At 43.6% G+C, this 22,068-nt stretch overlaps 1 protein-coding gene across 1 annotated transcript in view; it reads left to right on the top strand.

The window, feature by feature from the left end:
* The window catches only part of POLN (DNA polymerase nu), a 158,957-nt gene that overhangs the window by 59,321 nt on the left and 77,568 nt on the right, over positions 1–22,068 (top strand). The window contains exons 11-15 of the mRNA XM_057309675.1: positions 7,547–7,630; positions 7,940–8,035; positions 14,926–14,982; positions 15,915–15,968; positions 16,621–16,686. Of these exons, the coding sequence (XP_057165658.1) occupies positions 7,547–7,630; positions 7,940–8,035; positions 14,926–14,982; positions 15,915–15,968; positions 16,621–16,686 (357 nt within the window). The remainder of the gene's footprint in view (positions 1–7,546; positions 7,631–7,939; positions 8,036–14,925; positions 14,983–15,914; positions 15,969–16,620; positions 16,687–22,068) is intronic.

Here is a 22,068-nt window from a genome sequence, read left to right as displayed (position 1 = left end):
CGGGGTAATGCTGATCTCATAGAATGAGTTAGGAAGTGGTCTTCCCTCCTCTCCATTTTTTTGGAAAAGTGTATGAAGGATTGGTATTGGTTCTTCTTTAAATATTTGGTAGAATTCACCTGTGAAGCTAATGATCTGGGGCTCTTCTTTGTTGGGAGATGGATTATTGATTCAGTCTCCTTACTAGTTATAGGACTATTCAGATTTTCTGTTTTTTGGTGATTTAATTTTGATAGGTTTTGTGATTTTAGGAATTTATCCATTTCATCTAGGTTATCCAATTTGTTGATGTACAGTCATTCATACTACTCTCTTGTAATTCTTTTTATTTTTGTAAAATAATGTCCCCACTCTCATTTCTGATTTTAATAATTGAGTTTTCTCTTTTTTTCTTAGTCCATTTAGTGAAAATTTGTCAATTTTCTTTTTTCTTTAAGAACTAACTTTTGGTTTCATTGGTTTTCTCTCTTGTTTCCCTATTTATTTCATTTATCTGTTCTGATATTTATTATCTCCTTTTCCTACCTTTGGGTTTAGTCTGTTCTTTTTCTAGTTCTTTAAGTTGTAAAGTTAAGTTATTGATTTCAGATCTTTCTTAATATTTATAATATTTATAGCATTTATAGCTATAAAATTCCCCTTTATTGCTGCTTTTGCTGCATCCCATAAGTTGTGTTATGTTGTGTTTTCATTTTCATTCATCTCTAAGTAATTTCTAAATTCCCTTTTGATTTATTTTTGATCCTTTGATTGTTTAAAAATAATTTGCTTAGGGGCGCCTGGGTAGCGCAGTCGTTAAAGCGTCTGCCTTCGGCTCAGGGCGTGATCCTGGCGTACGTGGATCAAGTCCCACATCAGGCTCCTCCGCTATGAGCCTGCTTCGTCCTCTCCCACTCCCCCTGCTGTGTTCCCTCTCTCGCTGGCTGTCTCTCTGTCACATAAATAAATAAAATCTTTAAAAAAAAAATAAAATAAAATAAAAATAAAAATAATTTGCTTAATTTCCACAGTTTCATGAATTTTCTAGTTTTCCTTTTGTTATTGATTTCCAACTTCATCCTGTTGTAGTCAGAGAAGATGCTTTGTATAATAACTATTTTTTGAAATCTCTTGAGCCATTTGTGGCCTAACATATGTTCTGTCCTGGAAAATGTCCTGTGTGCATGTGTGTGGTTGTTGCTGGGTGGTGCTCTGCATGTCTGTTGGATCTGATTGGTTTCTTGTGCTGTTTAAGTCTTCTGTTTCCTTACCTTCTCTGTGGTTGTTCTACCGGTTGTTGTGAGTGGAGTAATCAAGTCTCCCAACAACTATTGTAGAATTGTTTATTTCTCCCTTCAGTTCTGTTTTTTCTCCATATATTTTGATCGTCTGTCATTGGGTGTGTAAATGTGTATAATTGTTGTATAACAATTGCTGCATGTATCACATACATGTCATCCTTTGTCCCTTATAACCATTTTTGATTTAAAGTCTATTTTTTCTGATAGTAATATAGCCATCCCTGGTCTGTTTGGGTCACTATTTGCATATCTCTTTCTATCCTTGTACTTTCAGCCTGTCTGTATCTTTGAATTTAAAGTTTGTTTCTTATAGACAGCATATAGTTGGATCATGTGTTTTTATCTATTCTGCCAATCTCTGTCTTTTGATTGGAGAGTTTAATCCATTTACATGTAAGTAATTACTGATAAGGAGGGACTGACTTCTGTCATTATGCTGTTTTCTATGTGCATTATAGATATTTCATCTCTCATTTCCTACATTACTGTCTTCTTTGTGTTTAGTTGCTTTTTTTGTAGTGAATGGTTTAAATTCCCTTCTCATTTTCTTTTGTGTATATTCTATAGCTATTTTCTTTGTGGTTACCATGGGGATGACATTTAACATCCTAACATTATAACACTCTAATTTGAGTTTATTACAGCTTAACTTGAATAACATGCAAAATCTCTGCTCCTTTACAGCTCTGTCCCCACCCCTTTCAGTTGTTGATGCCACAAAATTATATCTTTATACATTGTGTGCCCCAAACATAAACTAATATGTCTCTTAAATTATGTAGGAAACATGACTTGGAGTTACAAACTAAAGTTACAGTAATACTAGCTTTTACACTCATAATTTTTTTTTAAGTATGGAGAAAACAAAAAGTGCAGTGACAGATTGTTATTATAATACTAGCTATTATAACTGTCCACACGTTCACCTTTCTGAAGATCTTTATTTCTCCATATGGCTTTGATATACTGTCTAGTATCCTTTCATTTCACCCTGCAGGACTCCTTGAGCATTTTTTCTAGGGCAGGGGTAGTGATCACATCTCCCTCAGCTTTTCTTTATCTGGGAATGTCTCAGTCTCTCCCTCAACATTGAAGGACAGTTTTGCCAGATGCAGGATGCTTGGTTGACAGTTTTTTCCTTTAAGCACTTTGAAAATATTGGCCTCCTGTCTTCTGGCCTCTATAGTTTCTGATGAGAGATCTGCTTCACTGACCTTATTGAGGATCCTTTATATGTGATGACACTTCTCTCTTGCTAATTTCAAGATTATCTGTTCATCTTTTGAACTGTCTTTTGAAACTTTGTCATCATCTGTCTTTTGAAACTTTGATTATAATGTGCCTTAGTGTTGATCTCTTTTAGTTCCTCTTACTTGAAGTTCATGGAGCTTCTTGGATGTTTATTTTCATGTATTTCATCAAATTTGAGAAATTTCAGCCATTATTTCTTCAGATATTTTTGCTGCCCCTTTCTCTCTCTCCTCATCTGGGATGCCCACAATGCATATGCCAGTCTGCTTTATGGTGTCCCACAGGTCCCTTAGACTCTGTTCACTTTTCTTCAATTTATTTTCTGCCTGTTCCTCAGCCTCAATAATTTCCATTGTCCTATCTTCAAGTTTACTGATTCTTTCTTCTGCCTGCTCAAATTTGCTGTTGAACCCCCCAAAGGAATTTTCTCTTTCAGTTAGTGTACTTTTCAGCTCCAGGATTTCTTTTTTATTTCCTTTTAGGTTTTCTCTCTCTTTATCATTATTTGCATTTTGCTGACACATTGTTTTCTTTACTTTCTTCACATCCTCCTTCAGTTCTTCCAGCATCTTTAAGACAGTTGTTTTAATGTCTTTGTCTAGTAGATCTGCCATTGGGTCTTTTCCAGGGACAGTTTCTGTTGATGGTTTGTTTTGTTTTGTTTTTCCCTTTGAATGGGATGCTTTTCTTCATATGCCTTGACATTTTTTATTGAATACTGGACATTCAAATCTGATAATGTGGTAGGTCTGGAAATCATATTCTCCCCCTACCACAGGGTTTGCTGTTTTGTATTAGTGTTTTTGTTTTTGGCTTTGGGTTTTTTATTGATGTAGGCTATCTCTGTGCTAAAGATCAGCCTGAGGGGCAAACTTAAGGTCTTCTCATGTTTTTTTCTAAGATTTTTCCTGGGCATACACAGTCTGTTTCTCATTTTCCCTGCATAAGCAGTAGTTGTCAAACATCCTTGTCTTTAATTTCCGGCTCCCAAAGGGAGGAAAAGTGAAAAATGAAGGGGGATGTAAAAGGGTGCTGGCCCTTTAATTGCCCTGAAAGTCTGTTCAGCTGGAGGGAGAGGGTCTTACAACAATGTGAGGAGGGGCAACAACAATGACTGCCTGCCTATTTGTCTGTACCTGTGTTATTAAAATTAGCAGTCAGAGCCCAGATCCCCACTATTTGGAGGACTGGGGTTTTTTGCACACCCTGGCTTCTGCACACTGTTCCAGAAACAGGTGGATGATTGCCTGCTGTGTGGCTGGGGGTGGAAGATGGGGATGGGTCACTGCTACTGTGCTAAGAGCTGAAATGGACCAAAAGTAGCTGCAGTTTACCTTCCAAGCCTGGAAGTTACAAGCCTTCAACAGACTCCTCCATTCAAAATGGCTATTGCATCTAATGGTTTCTGCCCCTGCCACTGTGGTCCAGGTGGGAGGCTGTTTCTCACCGACGGGTGCTTCCTACTCTGCCATCTTCCCAGAATCTCCTTGGTGTAAATTGTAAGTGAATAACTTGACATGTTTTTACATATATACCTATGCATGTGGCTCCACCCAGAGCAAGATACAGAATATTTCAAGCACCCAGAAGTCTTCTCCTTCCTGTCTCCTCCTAGTTTGTACCCCCAGAGAGAGGCATTCATCTGACTCAAGTGATTTTGAACTTCATGTAAATGGAACCATACAGTGTGGGCTCTTTGGTTCTGGCTTTTTTTGCCCACATTCTGTCTATGGGATTTGCTTGGTTGGTGAATTTAGCAGACATGGGTTCCAATAAAACTTGCTGTGTAACACCCATTTAAGAATGTGTCTTGGCTTCTTTACATCCTTCCCATTGGTAGGCACTGTATTCACAGCAGCTGTGAATATTCATGTGCATAAACTGTGGTGGATGTGAGTGCTCCTGTCTCTTGGTTTTCTATCTGGAAGTGGAATTGCTGGATCACAGGGTGTGTGCAGGTGGTAGTAGGTACTTCCAAAGACCTCTTGGAATTGGTCATGACCTTTTCCGGTCCCGTTTGCTACATCCTCACCAGCGCACACTGCCAGTCTTTCTCACTTTAGACATTCTGGTGGGTCTGTCATTGTACATTTACAATGGATTGTGTGGATTTACATTGTGGGTTTAGTTTGCATTTCCTGGATGATCAGTTATATTGAGGGCATTTCCATATGCTTGATGGCATTTTGGATGTATTCTTTTGTGATAATTTTGCAAAGACTTCACCCATTTTGAAATTTATGTTAACTGAATTTTTCATATTGATTGTAGGAGTTCTTTATATATTCTGTATGTGAGTCCTTGCAATAAATTCTGTATGCAAGTCTTTTTAAATATATATTGAAAATTCTTTCTCCCAGTCCAGGGTTTGGCCAACAATAGTCTGTGGGCCAAATCCATCCTGTGGCCTATTTTTATATGGCGTACAAGTTAAGAGTGGTTGTTACAATTTTTAAAAGACAAACACATAAGGAAGAATATGTGACGGGAGCCATATGTGGCCCATAGAACCTAAAATACTTTCCAGCTCAGTCTGTGTCTATGGCTTATCTTTTCACTCTCTTAATAGTGGTATTTTTTGGTGAACAGAATCTCTTTATTTTAATGAAGTCCAGTGAACCATTTTTTTTAATGTTTAAGAATTTTTGTGTGCTGATATCTTTTGTCTGCCTTCTAGTAAAGATATTCTTCTATGTTTTCTTCTATAAGCTGTATTATTTTAAGCCTACCATTCATTTCACATTAATTTTTCTATATGGTATTAGGTATGGTTAAGATTTTTTCTCCAAGTTGATTTCTGTTTATTAAAAGTACCATTGTTTCCCTACTGAATTACAGTAACATCTGTGTCAAAAGTCAGATCACTGCTGTCAAAAGTTCAGAGAAAAACAGAAGTAAAACCAGTGAAACACTGAAGTAGTAATTTCAAAACTTAATTGTGCACACACCAAAAAGACAGTTTACAAACCAGGAGCACTCAAACCAAGCCATGGAGTGAGGCTCAGAGGTTTATTGTTATAAAGCAACTTGTATGGTGTGGAGGCAGGGGCTGGTTATTCTTCACAGTTGTGGACTACTGCATTAGGATTTGGGGGCACAATTTGAGATTCACTTATGATTTTCAGAGGCATAAGCAAGAAGTGACCCAGATCAAGTTAGCCTCGCCGATCTTGCAGAATAGACTAAATGAAGCGTTGCCTGTCGGACTACACTGGTTTTGTCTGCTTAGGGAATTTTCAAGGCTCCATGTGTGTTTGATTTTAACACCGTGTAATGTGGATTTTTTTCTGGACTCTGTTCTGTTTCGTGGGGTTTTTTTTGTTTGTTTTTTTGTTTTTGTCTATCCTGTGCTAATACTGCCCTGCCTTAGTTACGGTAGCTTTGTAAAAATACGTCTTAATACCCTATGGCATGTTTTCCATCTTTGTGTTTCTTCTATATGGTATTGTCCAGTCTTAGGTTCTTTGCATTGCCATATAGAATTCTTTTATCTACTTTTTTAAAAACCCTGCTGGGATTTTGATTGTACTTTCATGCGTATGACAAAGGACTCCTGTGTAGACTATAATAGAGAACTCCTATCAATAAGAAAAAGCCAGTTAACGTAATTTTTAAATGGGCAGCAATTTGAAATGAATCTACCCATGCGGCCAAGCAGCCAGCACCTGCACCTAGCTGAGCCCCACCCAAGGTGCTGATTCGTGGAAGTGTGTTTGGTCTGTCATGTGGCAGCAGGTAACTGATACAAGCTGGCCCAGCTTCCTCTCACGAACAGAGGGCTTGCAGTCCCTGCTTCATGGCACGACGGGGGGGCCCGGCCTGGCCGCTGGCCCCAGGGTCCAGCTGGGCTGCCCCCTCGTTCTGCCTGTTGCTTTGTAGTTTGTATGTATTCCTGCTCTGAAGAGAGGCTTATGTTTTGTTTTGTTTCTTTTAAGAAACTGGCTTTTTGTTTTTCTCTGTTTATATTTATCCATTTCTTTTTGTGCCTGAACACGAGGGGTGCATTAATATGCAAGGTTACTGTGCCTTTTTAACTTGAAGCTCAAACAGTTTATTGCTGGAGTTTTTGTTCCCTAAGGTACAGCTTATACCTGAAGGGACCCATTATCTGTCCTTTAATGCTCTGTTCTTTTGTTTCCTTTTTCTCACTTGTTTCTTTGACGACTGAGTTTTGGCATACTTTAACCGAGGCAAGTGTTTCTGGCTTCTTCTTTACGCCTAGGTACTGTTTTCTTGTATCAGACTTGTCCTACTCCTAACTTCACCGGACCTTCTTTGTAACTTCTTTCAAAATTTCAGCCTCAAGGCCATCCTCGTCTGATGAAGGATAGAATGCAGATGATATTTCACCACGGTGGGTTGGTTTAGCCTCTGCTCTCTGTTTTCTTTTATAATTACGTTTTTAAGTCCTGGCTTCCTTCTACTTTTCTTCTGACAGAAGTGGCAAGGGGGCCACGGGCTTATAAATTCAGCTCTGCTCCACTCCGCACTGCGTCAGCCATTGCATAGGGTACGGTTAGGTTTTTTTTCACCTAGACCATCCGTACCTCCCACCCCTCAAGCCAGGCTGTGTCCCATGTGGTTGCGTGTGGTTGTTCAGAGCATGGTCCCTCGTGTCCCCTGTGGCTGCTGTCTCTGCTGGGTGGGAGGGCCCTACAAGGTCATTGGTCCTACCTCCTTTACCTTGGGATACTTTGGATGCTTTCGAGTTTGTGGTATGATGCTAGATCCCTTTTCTAGTAGTAATATTCCTGGAGAAGTCATTCTTTCCCTTATTTTGGTATGTTATTTCCTATTTTGCTTCTTTCATTTGCTTCCTTAGGTTTGGGAGAGGATGATTCTATGAGCCTAAGTTTCCCACTATGAGTCAAAGTATATATTTTTAATGTCTATTTTAGTAAATTGTAGGCTATTTTTTACTTTTGTAAGAACTTTTTTGGGGAACAGTTTGATGAGCAAATTAAATAATCTTACATTGTGAAAAACATTAGTGAGATTTTGTGTCCCATTCACAGTCTCGTCTCAAGGAGTTGGAGCAAGAAGCCCATTTTGTTGCAGGAGAGCAGTTTCTTATAACAAGTAATAATCAACTTCGAGAGGTAAAGCTAAATTTTGTGTTTTTTTTTTAAATAAAATCTGCTTAAGAAGCAGGGGTTGAAGAGTGATTTATTTTGAATTTATAAGTATTATTTTATGTTGATCATCTGGAAAGTATATAAGTTCCCCATGTTTTCTCACATCGAGATTCATTCCTTCAAAGCCTGTAAATCCAAGAAAAGTATGAAGTCAGAATTTGGGTGTTTGTAGCATCTACTTGGGTGGGCCTTCTGTGGCTGTGGCTGTGGCAGTGACGTTCAGGTTCTCTCAAATCTGAGACCCGCTCATCACATGTCACTGCTTTGTTGAAGGTCCTCTTCGGCAAGCTAAAGCTGCCCCCGCTGAGTCCCAGGGAGACTCTTCCCAGAACGGGGCTGCAGAGACTCCCATCCACATCAGAAGCCGTGGTAAGTTCAAAAATTTTCCCCTTTCTTTTTGAGACAGTAGCACGCCTGCACCACGTGCAAGTCACCCTCAGACTCGCCCGTGCCCCCTGCAGTGGGCTGTGCGGCAGGTGCTCCCACGAGGTGCTCCCCGCAAGGCTGCCCTCCTAGTATGAACCGTGAGAAAGAGGCAGACGGTACAGTTTTCCAGAAGCAATCCACTGACTTCACTTACTGCAAAGGACAATTAGGTGGAATTTTGTTCTGAAAACAAATTGTTGTCAATCCAATCACAGCCACTTAGAAACTAGAGGCTGCCAGAAGCTAGAAATGGGGAGGGTTGTCAGTCTTCTCCTTTCCTAGATTTATTTTATTTTTTAATATAGATGTGGAAGGTTTTTTTTTTTTTATGATTATTTATTTATTTGTCAGAGAGAGAGAGAGAGAGAGCACAAGCTGGGGGAGTGGCAGGCAGAGGGAGAGGCAGACTTCCCGCTGAGCAAGGACCCTGTATGGGACTTGATCCTAGGACCCCCGGGATCATGACCTGAGCCGAAGGCAGACACTTAAGCAACTGAGTCACCCAGGCGTCCCCCTAGATTTATTTTAGAAAATTTGAGCTACCTTTCCCCGGAGAGGAGCCTGTTGTATAAACAGGGAGGAATGAGGGTCTACTCTGTCGCAGTGGCAGAGTATAGGGGCACCTGGGTGGCTCAGTGGGTTGGGGGTCCTCAACTTTTGATTTTAGCTCAGGTCGTGATCTTGGGATAGTGGGATCAAGCCCTGAGTTGGGTTCTGCGCTTGGCAGGGGGTCTGCTTGGGATCCTTTGCCTCTCCCTCTTTTGCTCACTCTCTAAAATAAATGAATAAATCTTTAAAAGATACATGTTTTTAAAAAAAAGAATGGCAGAGTATAAATAGATGTTCAGAATCCAGTAATATTCGTGAAAGCATGCAGAATGGAGATCAGTAAGTGAACTTGTTGTTTTTAAGATTTTATTTATTCATTTGAGAGAGAGCATGAGCAGGGAGGAGGGGAGTAGTAGAGGGAGAAGCAGGCCCCCTACTGAGCAGGAAGCCCAGGACCCCCAAGATCACGACCTGAGCTGAAAGCAGGTGGTTCACCGACTGAGCCACCCAGGCTCCCCTGCAGGGGACTTGTGTCGCTACGGTCAGAGCCGGCTATGGGGGTGCCAGCTTGTGCTCTCTGTGCCGTGTCCAGCATTTGACTTAGCAGCAGCCTCCGTCCCTATGCACATGGCCACTCCAGCACGGCACGCTCTGCCTATCTCGGCCCTGCCAGAGCTCCTTGCCTTCTGACGGTCCCCATGTGCGGCCCTCAGTGGGCTCAGGTGGCAGTTCTTGAGTGAATCATGACATCCGTAGAGTGATGTGTCCCAAAGGGGGTTTGAATATGCCCCCGTCCCCACCTCAGTAGATGCCCGTCCTCCTGGGTCCTTGGGAGCCAGCAGTGGGTGGAGCAAGGGCGGTGGAGTCAGCCACCACATCCACCTGCATAGCTTGGGCATGTTATTTGACTCCCTGTGCCTCAGTTTCCTGACCTGTAAAAGAAGTATAATAACAGTCCTTTCCCTACAGCAATTTTGTGAGTGTTCAGGTGTGTGTATGTGTGCTGGGTGTGAAGCAGTATTTGGACCATGCCTGACATATGAGCTGTTAAAAACCAGCAAGTACTGGCTATAATTATCAGCTACTCCATCCAGAACCTACAAGTCACCTTGGATTTTCTGCCAGCCTCACCCCGTAGCCAGCCGTACAGTCTCTACCTGCAAACGTAGGTCTTGAGTTTGTCTGCTCCCTCCGTCCTCACGGTTACCACCTCAGTCACCTCCCACTCACAGCCCTGCAAGCCCCCTCCACAGCCTCCCAGGTGTTCTTACCCTGCTGGTTATCCATCACATCCAGGCAGAGCGATCTTTAACAACATTAGAAAAATCATGTTACTCCCCTGATGTACATTCCAGGGGCTTCCTGTGACCCTTAGATTAATGCCCAAGCCCTCTAGTGTGTCCCTAGGCCCCGGGTCTGGCCCTGCCCCTTCTCCAGCCCCCTCGCACCCAGCGCCCCGCAAGCACACTGCTCTTCAGCTCTTCACAGGTTCTGCACGGGCTCCTCCCCGGTCTGGAGACTTCTCCTGGAGTTTGCACAGTGGCTTCTTGTTGGCTTAAGTGTTGCTTTCAGAGAGGCCTCCCCTGGCCACACAGACAACAGTAAGGCCCCCAGGCACAACCTGTTTCTTCACCCAGATTTGTTTCCTGCACCTAAAGTTACCTTAGTTACTGTTGGCTTGTCGCTCGAGGATGTAGGCTGCGCAGATCAAAGCCCTCGTTTGACTTGTCCAGTGTATCCCAAGCAGCCTGAACCAGCGCAAATGTCTGCTGTTTGTTCATGGGGATCCAGGACGACAGGGAGCAGACCCCTGCCTGCTGGAGAGGCTGGCATGGATTTCACACCCGCACCGCAGAGGGGCACCGTGCCCTAAATTTGGAGCAGCGGTGGTACCTGGAAAAGCCTCACACTTGCCCTCATGGGGCTGGGAGCTGAGGGTCTCGGGCTGATTTATTCTCCGTCCTGGCACCAGCTGGCAGTGTTGCCCTTCCCTTTGCTGCTCCTTAGCTCTTCCAGACAACCAGCAACTAAGAAAGGAAACGTAGCTCTCTTCTGGTGTTGATGTGCTTTCTTGTAGACAGAATTAATGACCTTAATTATTTTTCACAAAGACATGATCAAGGTAAATCATATTAACCTCTCTTATTTAACTGACAAAGTCATACTATTTTGTGCATTTAAAAAAAAGATAAACTTTTACTAGGGAGCACATGTACATGGTTCTGAATTCAGAATTAAGACTCCTCTCTTCTTTCCTTCACCCTTCCTGTTCCCCTCCCCGTGGGGAGAGGATGTTGTCCTCAGGTAAAATGTGTAGCCTGGAACAGTTCAGGTAAGGGCACAACTGTGATCTTAGATTTGGTTTTATTAGGCTTTTATTTTTATTATATTTTATACTTTATTTCACAGCAATATTGAGCAGAAGGTACAGAGAAGTCTCATATACTGCCTTCCTCTCACCCCCACCACACCCATTCCGCCACTGTCAACATCCCCACCAGTGGAGCCATTTGTTACACTCGACAAACCTCCACTGACATGTCATCATCATCCAAAGTCTATGGTTTATCTCCGGGGTCACCCTTTGTGTTGCACATTCTGTGGGTTTGGACAAATGTGTAATGATGGGTGTCCGCCATTATGCTTTCACACAGAGTAGCTTCACTGCCCTAAACACTCTCGTGCTCCACCTGTTACCCCGTTGCTCCTCCCCCCCCGCCCTGATATTTTCACTGCCCCCATAGTTTTACCCTTCCCAGAATGTCCTGTAGCTGGAACCATACAGTGTGCAGCCTTTTCAGGCTGCCTTCTTTCCCTTAGTAATGTGCATTTAAAGTTCCTCCGTGTCTTTTCCTAGTTGATAGCTCATTTCTTTTTAATGATGAATAACATTCCATTGTCTGAATGGACCACAGTTTATTACCCATTCACCTCCTGAAGGACATCTTGGTTGCTTCCAAGTTTTGGCAATGAGGAAGAAAGTTGCTATAAACATCTGTGTACAGGTTTTTATGTGGATGTAAGTTTTCAGCTCCTCTGGGTAAATACCAAGGAGCATGATTGCTGGATCATATAGTGAGAGTATATTGAATTTTGTAAGAAACTCACAGACTATCTCCCAAAGTGGCTACGCCATTCTGCCTTCCCACCAGCCATGAATGGGAGTTCCTATTGCTCCACATCCTCGCCAGCATGTGGTATTGTCAGTGCTTTGGATTCTGCCCATCCTAACAGATGTTAGCTGTGTCCTGAAAAGTCCACACTTACAGCTGGTTGGAGAAGGGAGGAGTCTTGTTAATAGTCTGTCACTGTAGTGTGGGGACGGAAGTCTTCATGGTCCAGGTGACAGCTGTGAAGATGGAGCAGCAGACGAATTTCCAGAGCATTTTTAGAGCAGAAAGGAAGTCTGTGAGTGTGAGGTCATGTGAGTGTCAATAAAAGACTGTGGGGGTAGTTCTTGTTTTTGTTAGTTGTGCGACTAAGCAGAGAGAAAAGGCCACTACTCAGGGAAAACTGCGAGAGGAACAGTTTACTGGGGGGCAGGGGATCAAATGTTTACTCTTGGGTGTGTTAAGAGCATTAAGACAGACGTTGACAAGACATGGGCACAGAGATGTTGCAGGTGCAGTTGGGTCAGTGAGAAGTCTTGTGCTGGAAGTGGTCAGCCAGTTTTTAGTAGAGTTGCCCTAGGATGGCCGGAGCTTTGGAAAAACACTCATGCCTAGGCTGATGACTGATCCACAGAATCGTGTCTGTGGGTTGGACGGCCCAGGCTCAGGCATGTTTTTGAAGCTCCCGGCTGTTTCTCATAAGCCAGCCAACATTGATAACCACAGAACCGAACACTGAGAAACTGACACTTAGAGGTCAGGGAAAGAGGAGGCGCCAACAAGAGGCCGCGAGTGGCCATGGAGAGAAGGGAGCTGAGAAGAATGTGCTGTCAGGAGCCAACACGGAGTGTGTGATAAAGCTCACGGGCGGCCGGCGGCTATGGAACTGCCTCTGATCATGAACCAACGCTGGTAGGGCTTTGTCCGACGTTTTATGAGATCAAATACTTAAATCTTTTCAAGTGTTCTCAGACGGCTCAAGTAGAGATATACAGAGAGACTGTGGTTAGAAAGTTATTTTGTGAGTAAGGTATCAGGATAAAGAGAGCTAGTCAAATCTTAAGCAGTTTTCTTGGCTAAGCGTTTTCATGTACTTTCATCCCCCGGGGGATAGCTCTTCTAAGTAAAAGGCAATTCTGGATTGTACTGAGGTAGGGTGCCTCCCCCTGGGCAGCGCCTACTCCCACGACACCAGTGTCGGCTCTCCGGGTTATGATTCTCCTTGGGTCCTCAGTCTTTATTCAAACAGACAGGGATGCAACTTCATGCCTTACACTGTTACGTGAGAGTTATAGCATCAGTTACCCCACCTGATTTATAGATTCAAAACAATCTTAGCAGCAGTTTTTTGGAGACGCTGGCAAGCTGATTCCAAAATTGACATGGAAATGCAAAAAACTAAAAGCCAGTGTGCTCTTGGAAAGCACTGCTGGGGGACTTAGTCTGTTGGACTCAAGACTAATCCTAAATCAATAAGGATTGCCAGGAACTAAGTAAGTAGCACAGTGTAGTGCCGATTGGAGCGTGAAGAAATAGACCCGTGGACCCAGGGTGGGGAGTACACATGTGCGTATGAAAGGCACGATCTCCGAGAGGGCAGCTCTGCAAAGTAGTGAGTAAGAGGGGCTTGCTCCATAAATGACCCCTATTTCATGCCGTACACAAAAATAAACTCCAAGCGAATTGTACATCTAAATATGAAAAGCAAAACAACAAAGATTGTAGAAGATACTGTAAGGGAATATCCTTAAGACTCTGAGGTGGGTCAATGTTCCTAAACAGGACACAAGATGCATTACCCATACAGGAAAAGATTGATAAATTGGACAGTAGTAGAATTAAGAATCTCTGTTTATGAAGAGATGCCGTTAAACAAGTAAATAAGTAAGCCACAGAGGGCAGAGGATTTCTAGTAAATAACCAGCTGAAGAAAACGCTGTCCAGAATAACAGATTCCTACAAATCAAGGGGAAAAAAAGACATGCCAACCAGTTTTTTAAATGGGCAAAAGACATGAACAGGGGTTTAATGAGAGAAGATACCTAATTAGTCATTGAGTATGTGAATCCTACCCAACTGTATTAGTCATTGGGAAAATACATATAAAACTACTGTGCAATATCACTTCACATTTACCAGAATGGCTAACATTAAGGCCTGGACAGCGCGTGTTGGAAAAGACGTGGAGCAGTTGGAACGTCTGCGTGGTGCTGACGGGGTAGACGGGCACCTTCACTTGGGCGAACTGGCTGGTGTTGCCTCTGCTGCTGTTGGCCCTGCGATTCCATTCCTCTCTGTGTTTCTCCTCCACAGAACTGTGACATGTTAACCGAAATCCAGGCTCCAGAATGTTCACAACAGCACTACTCATCACGGCCCATTAACAACCCACTAGTATCCATCAAGCAGAAAGTATAGTTGTCCTACATTCAAACAGTTGAAAACAGGAGTGCAAGTAAATGAAATGCTGCTTCATACAACACAGATGAACCTTAAAACCACCATGTTGAACAAAGTCACACACACAGAGTACCTGTCCGGTTCCATTGATGCGATGTTCAAAAGCTGGGAAAAGTGCCCTTGACGATGGAGGTCAGGGTGGTGGTTACCTGCACGGGAGGGGCAGGGACCCGCAGGCGACCTGGAATGTTCCGTGTGCGTGGCCTTACCTAAGTGTGTTCACTTTGTGGTAATCGAACAAACCGTGTTCTTATGATCTTGTGTTGTCCTGTATGTAATATTTTGATCTTTTCAAATTAGTTTTAAAATCCATAATCCTATTCTGATGTTACCTCACTGACATTATGCCCAGATAACTGATTGAAATGGGTGTTCCTAAACTCGAGTTACACATTTGTAGGCGTTTTCTTAGTGTATTCTCCTATGTGGTATTTTACATACCCTGGATTTAGACTTCATGAATTTGAATCTCAGGAGCAATCTTATTTCCAGGCTTGTGTGAAGTGCTTTTAGTTCCTTTATGGACAGCAATGATTTTGTAAGGGATTTAGATTAAGACGCTTGATAAACTTTGAGTTTATTATGAATCTTCACTTTGGAAAATGTGGCCAATACAGACCATTTATTAGCACTTTCTCCAGCTGAAAATAAGTGTCCAAAATGTTAAAATTAAATGGAGGAATTATATTGGTGACATTTATTCTCATTTTTCAGTTAAGGGCTCTTCAGGACCTCCATCCATTACCCAAGATAATTTTGGAATATAGACGGGTAAGTTCCCTTTGTGTGTGAGTGAGTTGATGAGGGAGGGGAGCCATCTGGCACCCCCTCTGATAAGAGCAATCAATCCATAATCACGACAGGAGCCCGGGCAGTGCTCTGAAGGGAACAGAGCTTGTTCAAGCCGGCCTGGTACCAGCGCTGCTCGCATGCGCCCCGCTCTGCTCGAGCCCACAGTCACCCTGCTCAGCACTGAGCCACAGGGTCCCACGGGGACGAGGATGGATGAAGACGGGAAGGGGGCATGTGTCTTGTCATCGGGCAGCTTCACTGTGGGCTAGACTCCACCAGCACAGAGTTCAGAAGCCTCTCTCAAGGACCTCCTCCAGCTCCCCAGCCCAGGCCTGGCGAGGTTACCTCGGCCCTCTGAGCATGTTGGCTCCCTTGTTCGCTGACATGTCCCCTTCTTCCTCAGCAGCCCACACTTCCTCTGTCCATGTGCCTGTGTGTGTTCCCTGTTGTTTGTGAACGTGTCCATAACTTTGGCCGCCACTTGTACCATCAGTCTGTCGCTCCCTGAACCTGTGGCCTGCTGCTCTCCTGAGGTGTGGCAGCCGGCAGGGCTTGGTCATGGCACCAAACGGCCTTCTCCTTGAAGGGACAAAATGATTGGAAGAGAACTAAAGGCACCCTAGGGGATGCAGGAGGATGGGTACCCACGATGCTACATTTATCTTTGCAACATTTCTGTGAAAAGAATTATTCCAGAATTATTCCAGAAAAGGGGGTAGGGTGCCATCTTTCTCTGTGGGTCATTGTTATTTAATTCAGGGTACTACACCAGTCCGTTTCAGGGCTTCCTGGAGTTATCAGAGCTGACACGTGAGTGGCACATGCCCAGCGCTCTGTGAAACACTGCTTTGATGCTTGCTCCTGCTCGATGCTTAAACGAGAAAATGATTACGTTTGTCTGTGTAACCTAGGTTCACAAGACCAAGTCGGCCTTTGTGGATGGATTACTAGCTTGCATGAGAAAGGTAACTGAGCTAAACGAGATACTGTGCTCGGGAATGTGGTTTCCCGTGGTTTCAGATACATGTACAATTTCCTGAAATTTTAGTTAACGATGGAAATCACCAAATATTCTTGAGCTGTGAGCCATGATTTTGTTATTACTCAGGTCTCTTTATAGCCTGAGTTGCCATCATGCCTTCAGAACTGGAGCTGCATGTACACGGGAGCTCTGGGGCTGCCCAGGCACTGTGACACCTGTCACCGCACCTCCTCTTGCGCCCATTTCAGGGAGACGTTGTTCTGGTTCACCCGTGAGGAGGCTGCAATCAGAGGTGTTCTGTCTGGGCCCCTGTCTGGGCTGCACAACCCCGCCTGGAGTCCATGCTGTGCCCCCATGGCACAGGGCCCTCCTCTCCCCATGCACGGGGGCTTAAAGGGACACAAAGACCCACATGTCCTGTTGCAGTTTCTGCATGGGTTAGGGGGAACCTCCTTGTCGGTCAGCACTTTGCTGACACCCAGGGACCTCTCGGGGTTGGGGGCTTCGGGCCAAAAGACGTCTACAGGAGAGCAGTGAGTGTTGCATGCTGTGTGCAGGGAGTCTGAAGAGTCACTGTGTTCTTGACTTCACATGGCATTGCCAGAGCTGAAACTGATTCTTCTTAACCGATAAAGGGCTCCATTTCATCTACGTGGAATCAGACTGGAACTGTGACTGGAAGACTTTCAGCCAGGCATCCGGTAAGTTAGCGCTCCTTGTTAGATGCCAGTTTCTGTGCCTCGGAGTTGAGTTTTTGCCTATGTGTGTTTGCCTGTGCACTTTCCGTTTCTAAGAGGGGCCCCATGTTGATAGATGTGTTTTACTCTGTTTATCCACTCAACTAATATTCATTTAGCACCTACTGTGTTTTGGGAACATAGTGGGGGAGCAAGACACATGGTCCCTTCTGTCACCAAGTGTTGAGTTAGTGAGGAGTCCTTTCCATCCAGAGAGTCATGTGCGCTGCGGCTGAGGGCAAAAGGGACACCCCATTCCCACTTCCCCTTCCTTGTCTTCATATTTGTATTGGACAGGAGGCTTCTGATGTCCAGAAATGTGTTGAAATGCCTGATGCTCTGATGACCTCCTCCATTTCTTTGTTGTTGTTCCAGACTGTCTCTGATGAAAAAAGCTGTAAATACCCTTGAATTTATGATGCAGCTTTAGTAACACTCAAAGCAATTAGCTTTTAAATGGCTTTATATTTTTGAATTAAAGATGATTCATTACTAATTTTTCATTGCCAAACAGTTCCTTAAGTACAGAAATGTAAAAACAAATAAACAAAAACTAATAAAAGCCATCTACTATTCCCCCATGCAGAATTAACTGTGGTAAACATTTTGGTGTCTATCCTTATTGACTTTTTGCTAGGTATACATATTTATAAAATACTGTTTTTCTACTAAAATAAAACCACACTTTCATTTTATACTTTTCAATTTTATTTATGATGTCTTGATATCATACATTAATGTTGACCTGAATCTATATTTAGATTTAAACATTTGGATTATTTAAATATATGAATTAAATACATTATTTACATATGCACGATAAATATATACATATTAGTACATATGCATGATGAATTCAAACAGGGTGGACACGTATAGAATAAAACATTTCAGTGCCTTTTCCTTTCCCTTTGTGACACGTCTGTCTACGCCGAGGGTCCCCTGTCACTGGTCTGGACTGCGTCCTGCCGGCCTTCTCCTGGCCTTTACGTGTTTGGGTGCCCAGTGCTCACGGCAGGTGGTCGTGCGGGGCTGGGCGGGCTCACACCCTGCGGGAGCCGTGGCCCTGCTCAGGGCCCTACGGTCTCTCTGGACTTTGCACTCACCTTAGGAAGGTCTTCCTCTGGACATCCCACTTGAGAGAGCTCTTCTGTGGTCTTTACCTGGCTCTGCACGTGCAGGACTAACGCTAGGGCCTCCTCTGAGGGAAGGCGCCTGCTGCACCTGTTCTCTTAGCTGTTGCTGCTTCTCATCAAAGAGTAATGTAGGAGTTCTGCTGGGAAAACACTTTTTATGAGGTCCTTGCTTTTGCCTGTACAGGGTTGTAAGTTCGTAGTTTCTATTACATTTCCATGTTAATGTCTTGCTGTGTTTTATTCTCTTCCAGAATTCTCCAGCGTCTCTGGTTTATGAGTAATGCTCCTCCCAAGTTTTTAGTGATGCTCTTGTTTTATTTATTTATTTTCTGTTATTTCAGTTGAATTTTGGGAAAGAGAAGGTATAACATAATGTGTGCATTCAGCCACTACCTTCCCCTGGAAGTGCACGTCATCATTTCAGCAGCTTCTGTACACCCACTTGACGGCTGTCCCTGGTGACGGCCACTTAGATTGTTGTCAGTTGCGCTTATTTTATACAGAGATGCCACAAACATACCTGTATGTATATTTTTGGCACATTTTTGTAATGATTTCCATAGCATTCCTAGAGAGGGAATTCCTGAGTCAAAGTATACGTGTATTCTCAGGGCTTTACGTTACGGGTTGTGTTTCTTACCTTCCTTGTCAGGTGGGAGCACTTTCTTTTCAACTGTGTCCATCCTGAGTGGAAGTAGAAGCCCCATCTGATAATTTTCACCACCTAAAACCCTCATTCTTTGTGTTCTCTTAGCATTCAGCGGTTCATTGATCAGTATTTGCTTTATCAAAACCTCAGTCTAGTATCCTCCTAGATGTTTCCATATAGTTGTCCTGATGGTCACTACACTGACCTCTGTTTACCCTGCTAGATTGTATGTTCCGTGAGAACAGGGACTTTTTCTGCCTTTTTTGCCGACTTACCCTCCAGGCCTGGCTCTGCACCTGGAGCCCACCTGGTAAGCACCAAGTACTCGAGCGAAAACCTGGATGTGTGATGCACCCTGGAGTTGCCTTCCCACGTCTCAAAGTCACGTGGTTTGGGATCATCATGAGGATTGCGGCGTGTTAACAGTGTAGGCCCAGCGTCTTCCCCACACTGGACTGTCATGTTCTCCACCCTAGCTGGGAGTTGGTCATGAGCCTTGATTCTCCTCTTCCCTTCACTCAGATCCTTTAGGGTTCACGCCTGTCAGTCTTTGTTTTGTGTGTGTCTCTTGGACCTATCATAGTTTTACGAGGGCCTGCTCCTGGGCAGGTGTGGAGGACCTCTCTGCTCTTACTGCACTTGCCAGGAGCCACATTCTCACCCTTTCTTCATCTCCTAATACTCCTTGTCCATTGTGGCTTCAGACGCCCCTCCTAATGTTTCTGTGTCAACAGGCCAGTTTTTGTCACTGTCCTCGTGTCACTGCACTGCCGTTTGCACTGAGTGGTTCCAGCTCAGAATTCACCCACATTTCGTAATTCAAAATATCTGACCCCACACACTGTATTGGTATGAATTCTTTAATATCCCGAGTCTTCAGTCTTCTTCTAGGTTAGCTTTTAGAAGTTGTTACAATGGGGGCACCTGGGTGGCACAGCAGTTAAGCGTCTGCCTTCGGCTCAGGGCGTGATCCCGGCGTTACGGGATCGAGCCCCACGTCAGGCTCTCCTGCTGTGAACCTGCTTCTTCCTCTCCCACTCCCCCTGCTTGTGTTCCCTCTCTCGCTGGCTGTCTCTATCTCTGTCGAATAAATAAAATAAAATCTTTAAAAAAAAAAGTTGTTAAAATGTTACAGCTTCAGAATGTGTTGTTTGGAAATGTTGAGATTTGGGTACCATTTAGCTTTGGTTCCTTTGTGAGTCGTCTCCCCCTTAGTTTCTTCATTTTTCTAGTTAGCATGTTTGCACTAGCTTTTTTGGTATGTAACCGAGTTGGAGACAAGTTACGATTTTCTGGTATTATGGTGAGTGCTTTGATGTAATTTGTGATTCCTTGACCCCTCATGCTTTCCCTTGCCTTGAGGCTGTTATTTCACCTCTGTTTAGGTCCCTTTTCTGCCCCTTGATCCTTGAAAACCTCTTCCTCCAGCCCGACCTCCTTTTCCTGGTCACTGCCTGCTCCCCTGGCTATAGCTCAGGGAACATGTCCGTCAGGAAGCCTCATCTGACACCCTCCCCCGCCCAAAGCTCAGTGATGCCCCCTCCCTGTGACAAAGGCATGGACCCAACATAATGAATATCTGTCCATCCGTCGTTCAGTCTAAGGGCGTAAATGTTATGTGGGTGCACTTAAAGCTCCTGTCTGCCCTTTCCCCAAATTGCTTTCTTTCTACCCCAAAGTTAGTGTTTGTCGTCCTGTCCATTCTGCACTACACATACACATGTGCGCACACACATACACATGTGCGCGCGCACACACACACACACACACACACACTTAAATATTAGATGTACATATATATACATATATGTGCGTGTGTATATATATCCCTAAATAACATCTGTGTTTTGGGTTTTTTTTTTTTTTACTATTTTTAAATTTTATATAAATGGTATCATAGTGTACTTATATATGTTGTTCTCTTTTTCTTTTTTTTTTAAGATTTTATTTATTTGAGAGAGAGAGAGAGAGCACAGGAGCAGGGGGGAGGGGCAGAGGGAGAGGGAAGGAGAAGCAGGCAGTGAGCTGAGCAGGGAGCCCGATGCGGGGCTGGATCCCAGGACCCTGGGATCACAACCTGAGCTGAAGGCAGATGCTTAACCGACTGAGCCACCCAGGCGCCCCATAGCTTGCCGTTCTCATTCAACATTATGTTTTTGAGATTTATCCACACTGGCTGAAGTAGCGCTAGTCCGTCTATCTTGGCTACTATACAGTATTTCATTGTGTAAATGTACTCGATGTTTTCCAGTTTTCCACTATTAGAAACAATGCTGCATGAAGAGAAAATAATGCTGCGATGTATATTCTTGAACACATGCCAGGGTTTCTCCTGCTGGTCACGCGTGTTGCCTGGCCACAGGGTGTGCTGGTGCTGCTCTCCCGGCATCCCCTGGCACTCTCCAGGGGGAGAGGGGGGACCAGCACACGCCCCTGCCTGCAGCATGGGACAGAGCTCGGCTCTCTAGGCATCCGCTGCTCTTGGTATTTTCACACGTTTTGCTCTGCCACTTGGGTGCGTGTGAATTAGTATTTATTTTGTGGTTTAAGATTTGGGTTTCTTTTCGGTTTCTTCAGTGACTTGCTTGTTTATCTCTTTGTCCATTTTCAGTTTAGTGGTTTGTCTTTTCTTATAATTTGTAAAGTTTCTTTATATATTATGGATACTAGTCTTTCATTCACTTACATAAATATCTTCTCTCAGTCTGTGTTTGATGTTTTTATGTTGTATTCAATGAAGTTGACTCAACACAGGTGTTTTCTGTGTTAGTATCAACTTTGTACTCTTTATGGTTTGTATGCTTTGTGTCTTGTTTAAGGAAACTTTTTTTTTTTTTTTACATGGAGATCCTCATGATACTCTAATTCTCTTTTAATAGTTTTAGGGCTTTGTTTTTTACATTGAGTCTGCAGTCCCCCTGGAATTTGCATTTATACAGGTGTAAGGAAGAGATCTGATTATTTTCCCATCTGAATAACTGCTTGCTATAAGTATTGTTACAGTAAGCTGTTGGAATAACTTAAGTAATTTGCAACGCCTTGTCCTACATGAATTTTGATAGATGCTGGGTCTGTTTCTAGGCTCTCAGTTTTGTGCCCTTGGTCCATTTGTCTATTCTCACATGATCTTTTTTTTTTTTTTTAAGATTTTATTTATTTATTTGACAGAGAGAGACAGTGAGAGAGGGAGCACAAGCAAGGGGAGTGTGAGAGGGAGAAACAGACTCCCCACCGAACAGGGAGCCCGATGCGGGGCTCGATTCCAGGACCCTGGGATCATGACCTGAGCCAAAGGCAGACGCTTAACGGCTGAGCCACCCAGGCACCCAATCACATGATCTTAATTTAGGATAGTTTCATTGGAAATGTGCATTCCCAGACTATCTTCAGCTTAACCTATATTATCACTTATTCCCTTGCTGTAGTGTTTGCCTTCCTTCTACTATACACTCTTCGAGTTGTCTCAACATTTTGTCCCAGAAATGACCTCGTGTCTACCGTATGACGGGTGGTCACTAAATGTTTTTGAAATAATGAATAAAATTGGGCACTTAAATCTTA

The sequence above is a fragment of the Ursus arctos genome, unplaced genomic scaffold, assembly GCF_023065955.2.
Source record: "Ursus arctos isolate Adak ecotype North America unplaced genomic scaffold, UrsArc2.0 scaffold_9, whole genome shotgun sequence".
Lineage (NCBI taxonomy): Eukaryota > Metazoa > Chordata > Mammalia > Carnivora > Ursidae > Ursus > Ursus arctos.
This window is presented reverse-complemented; position numbering and strand designations above follow the sequence as displayed.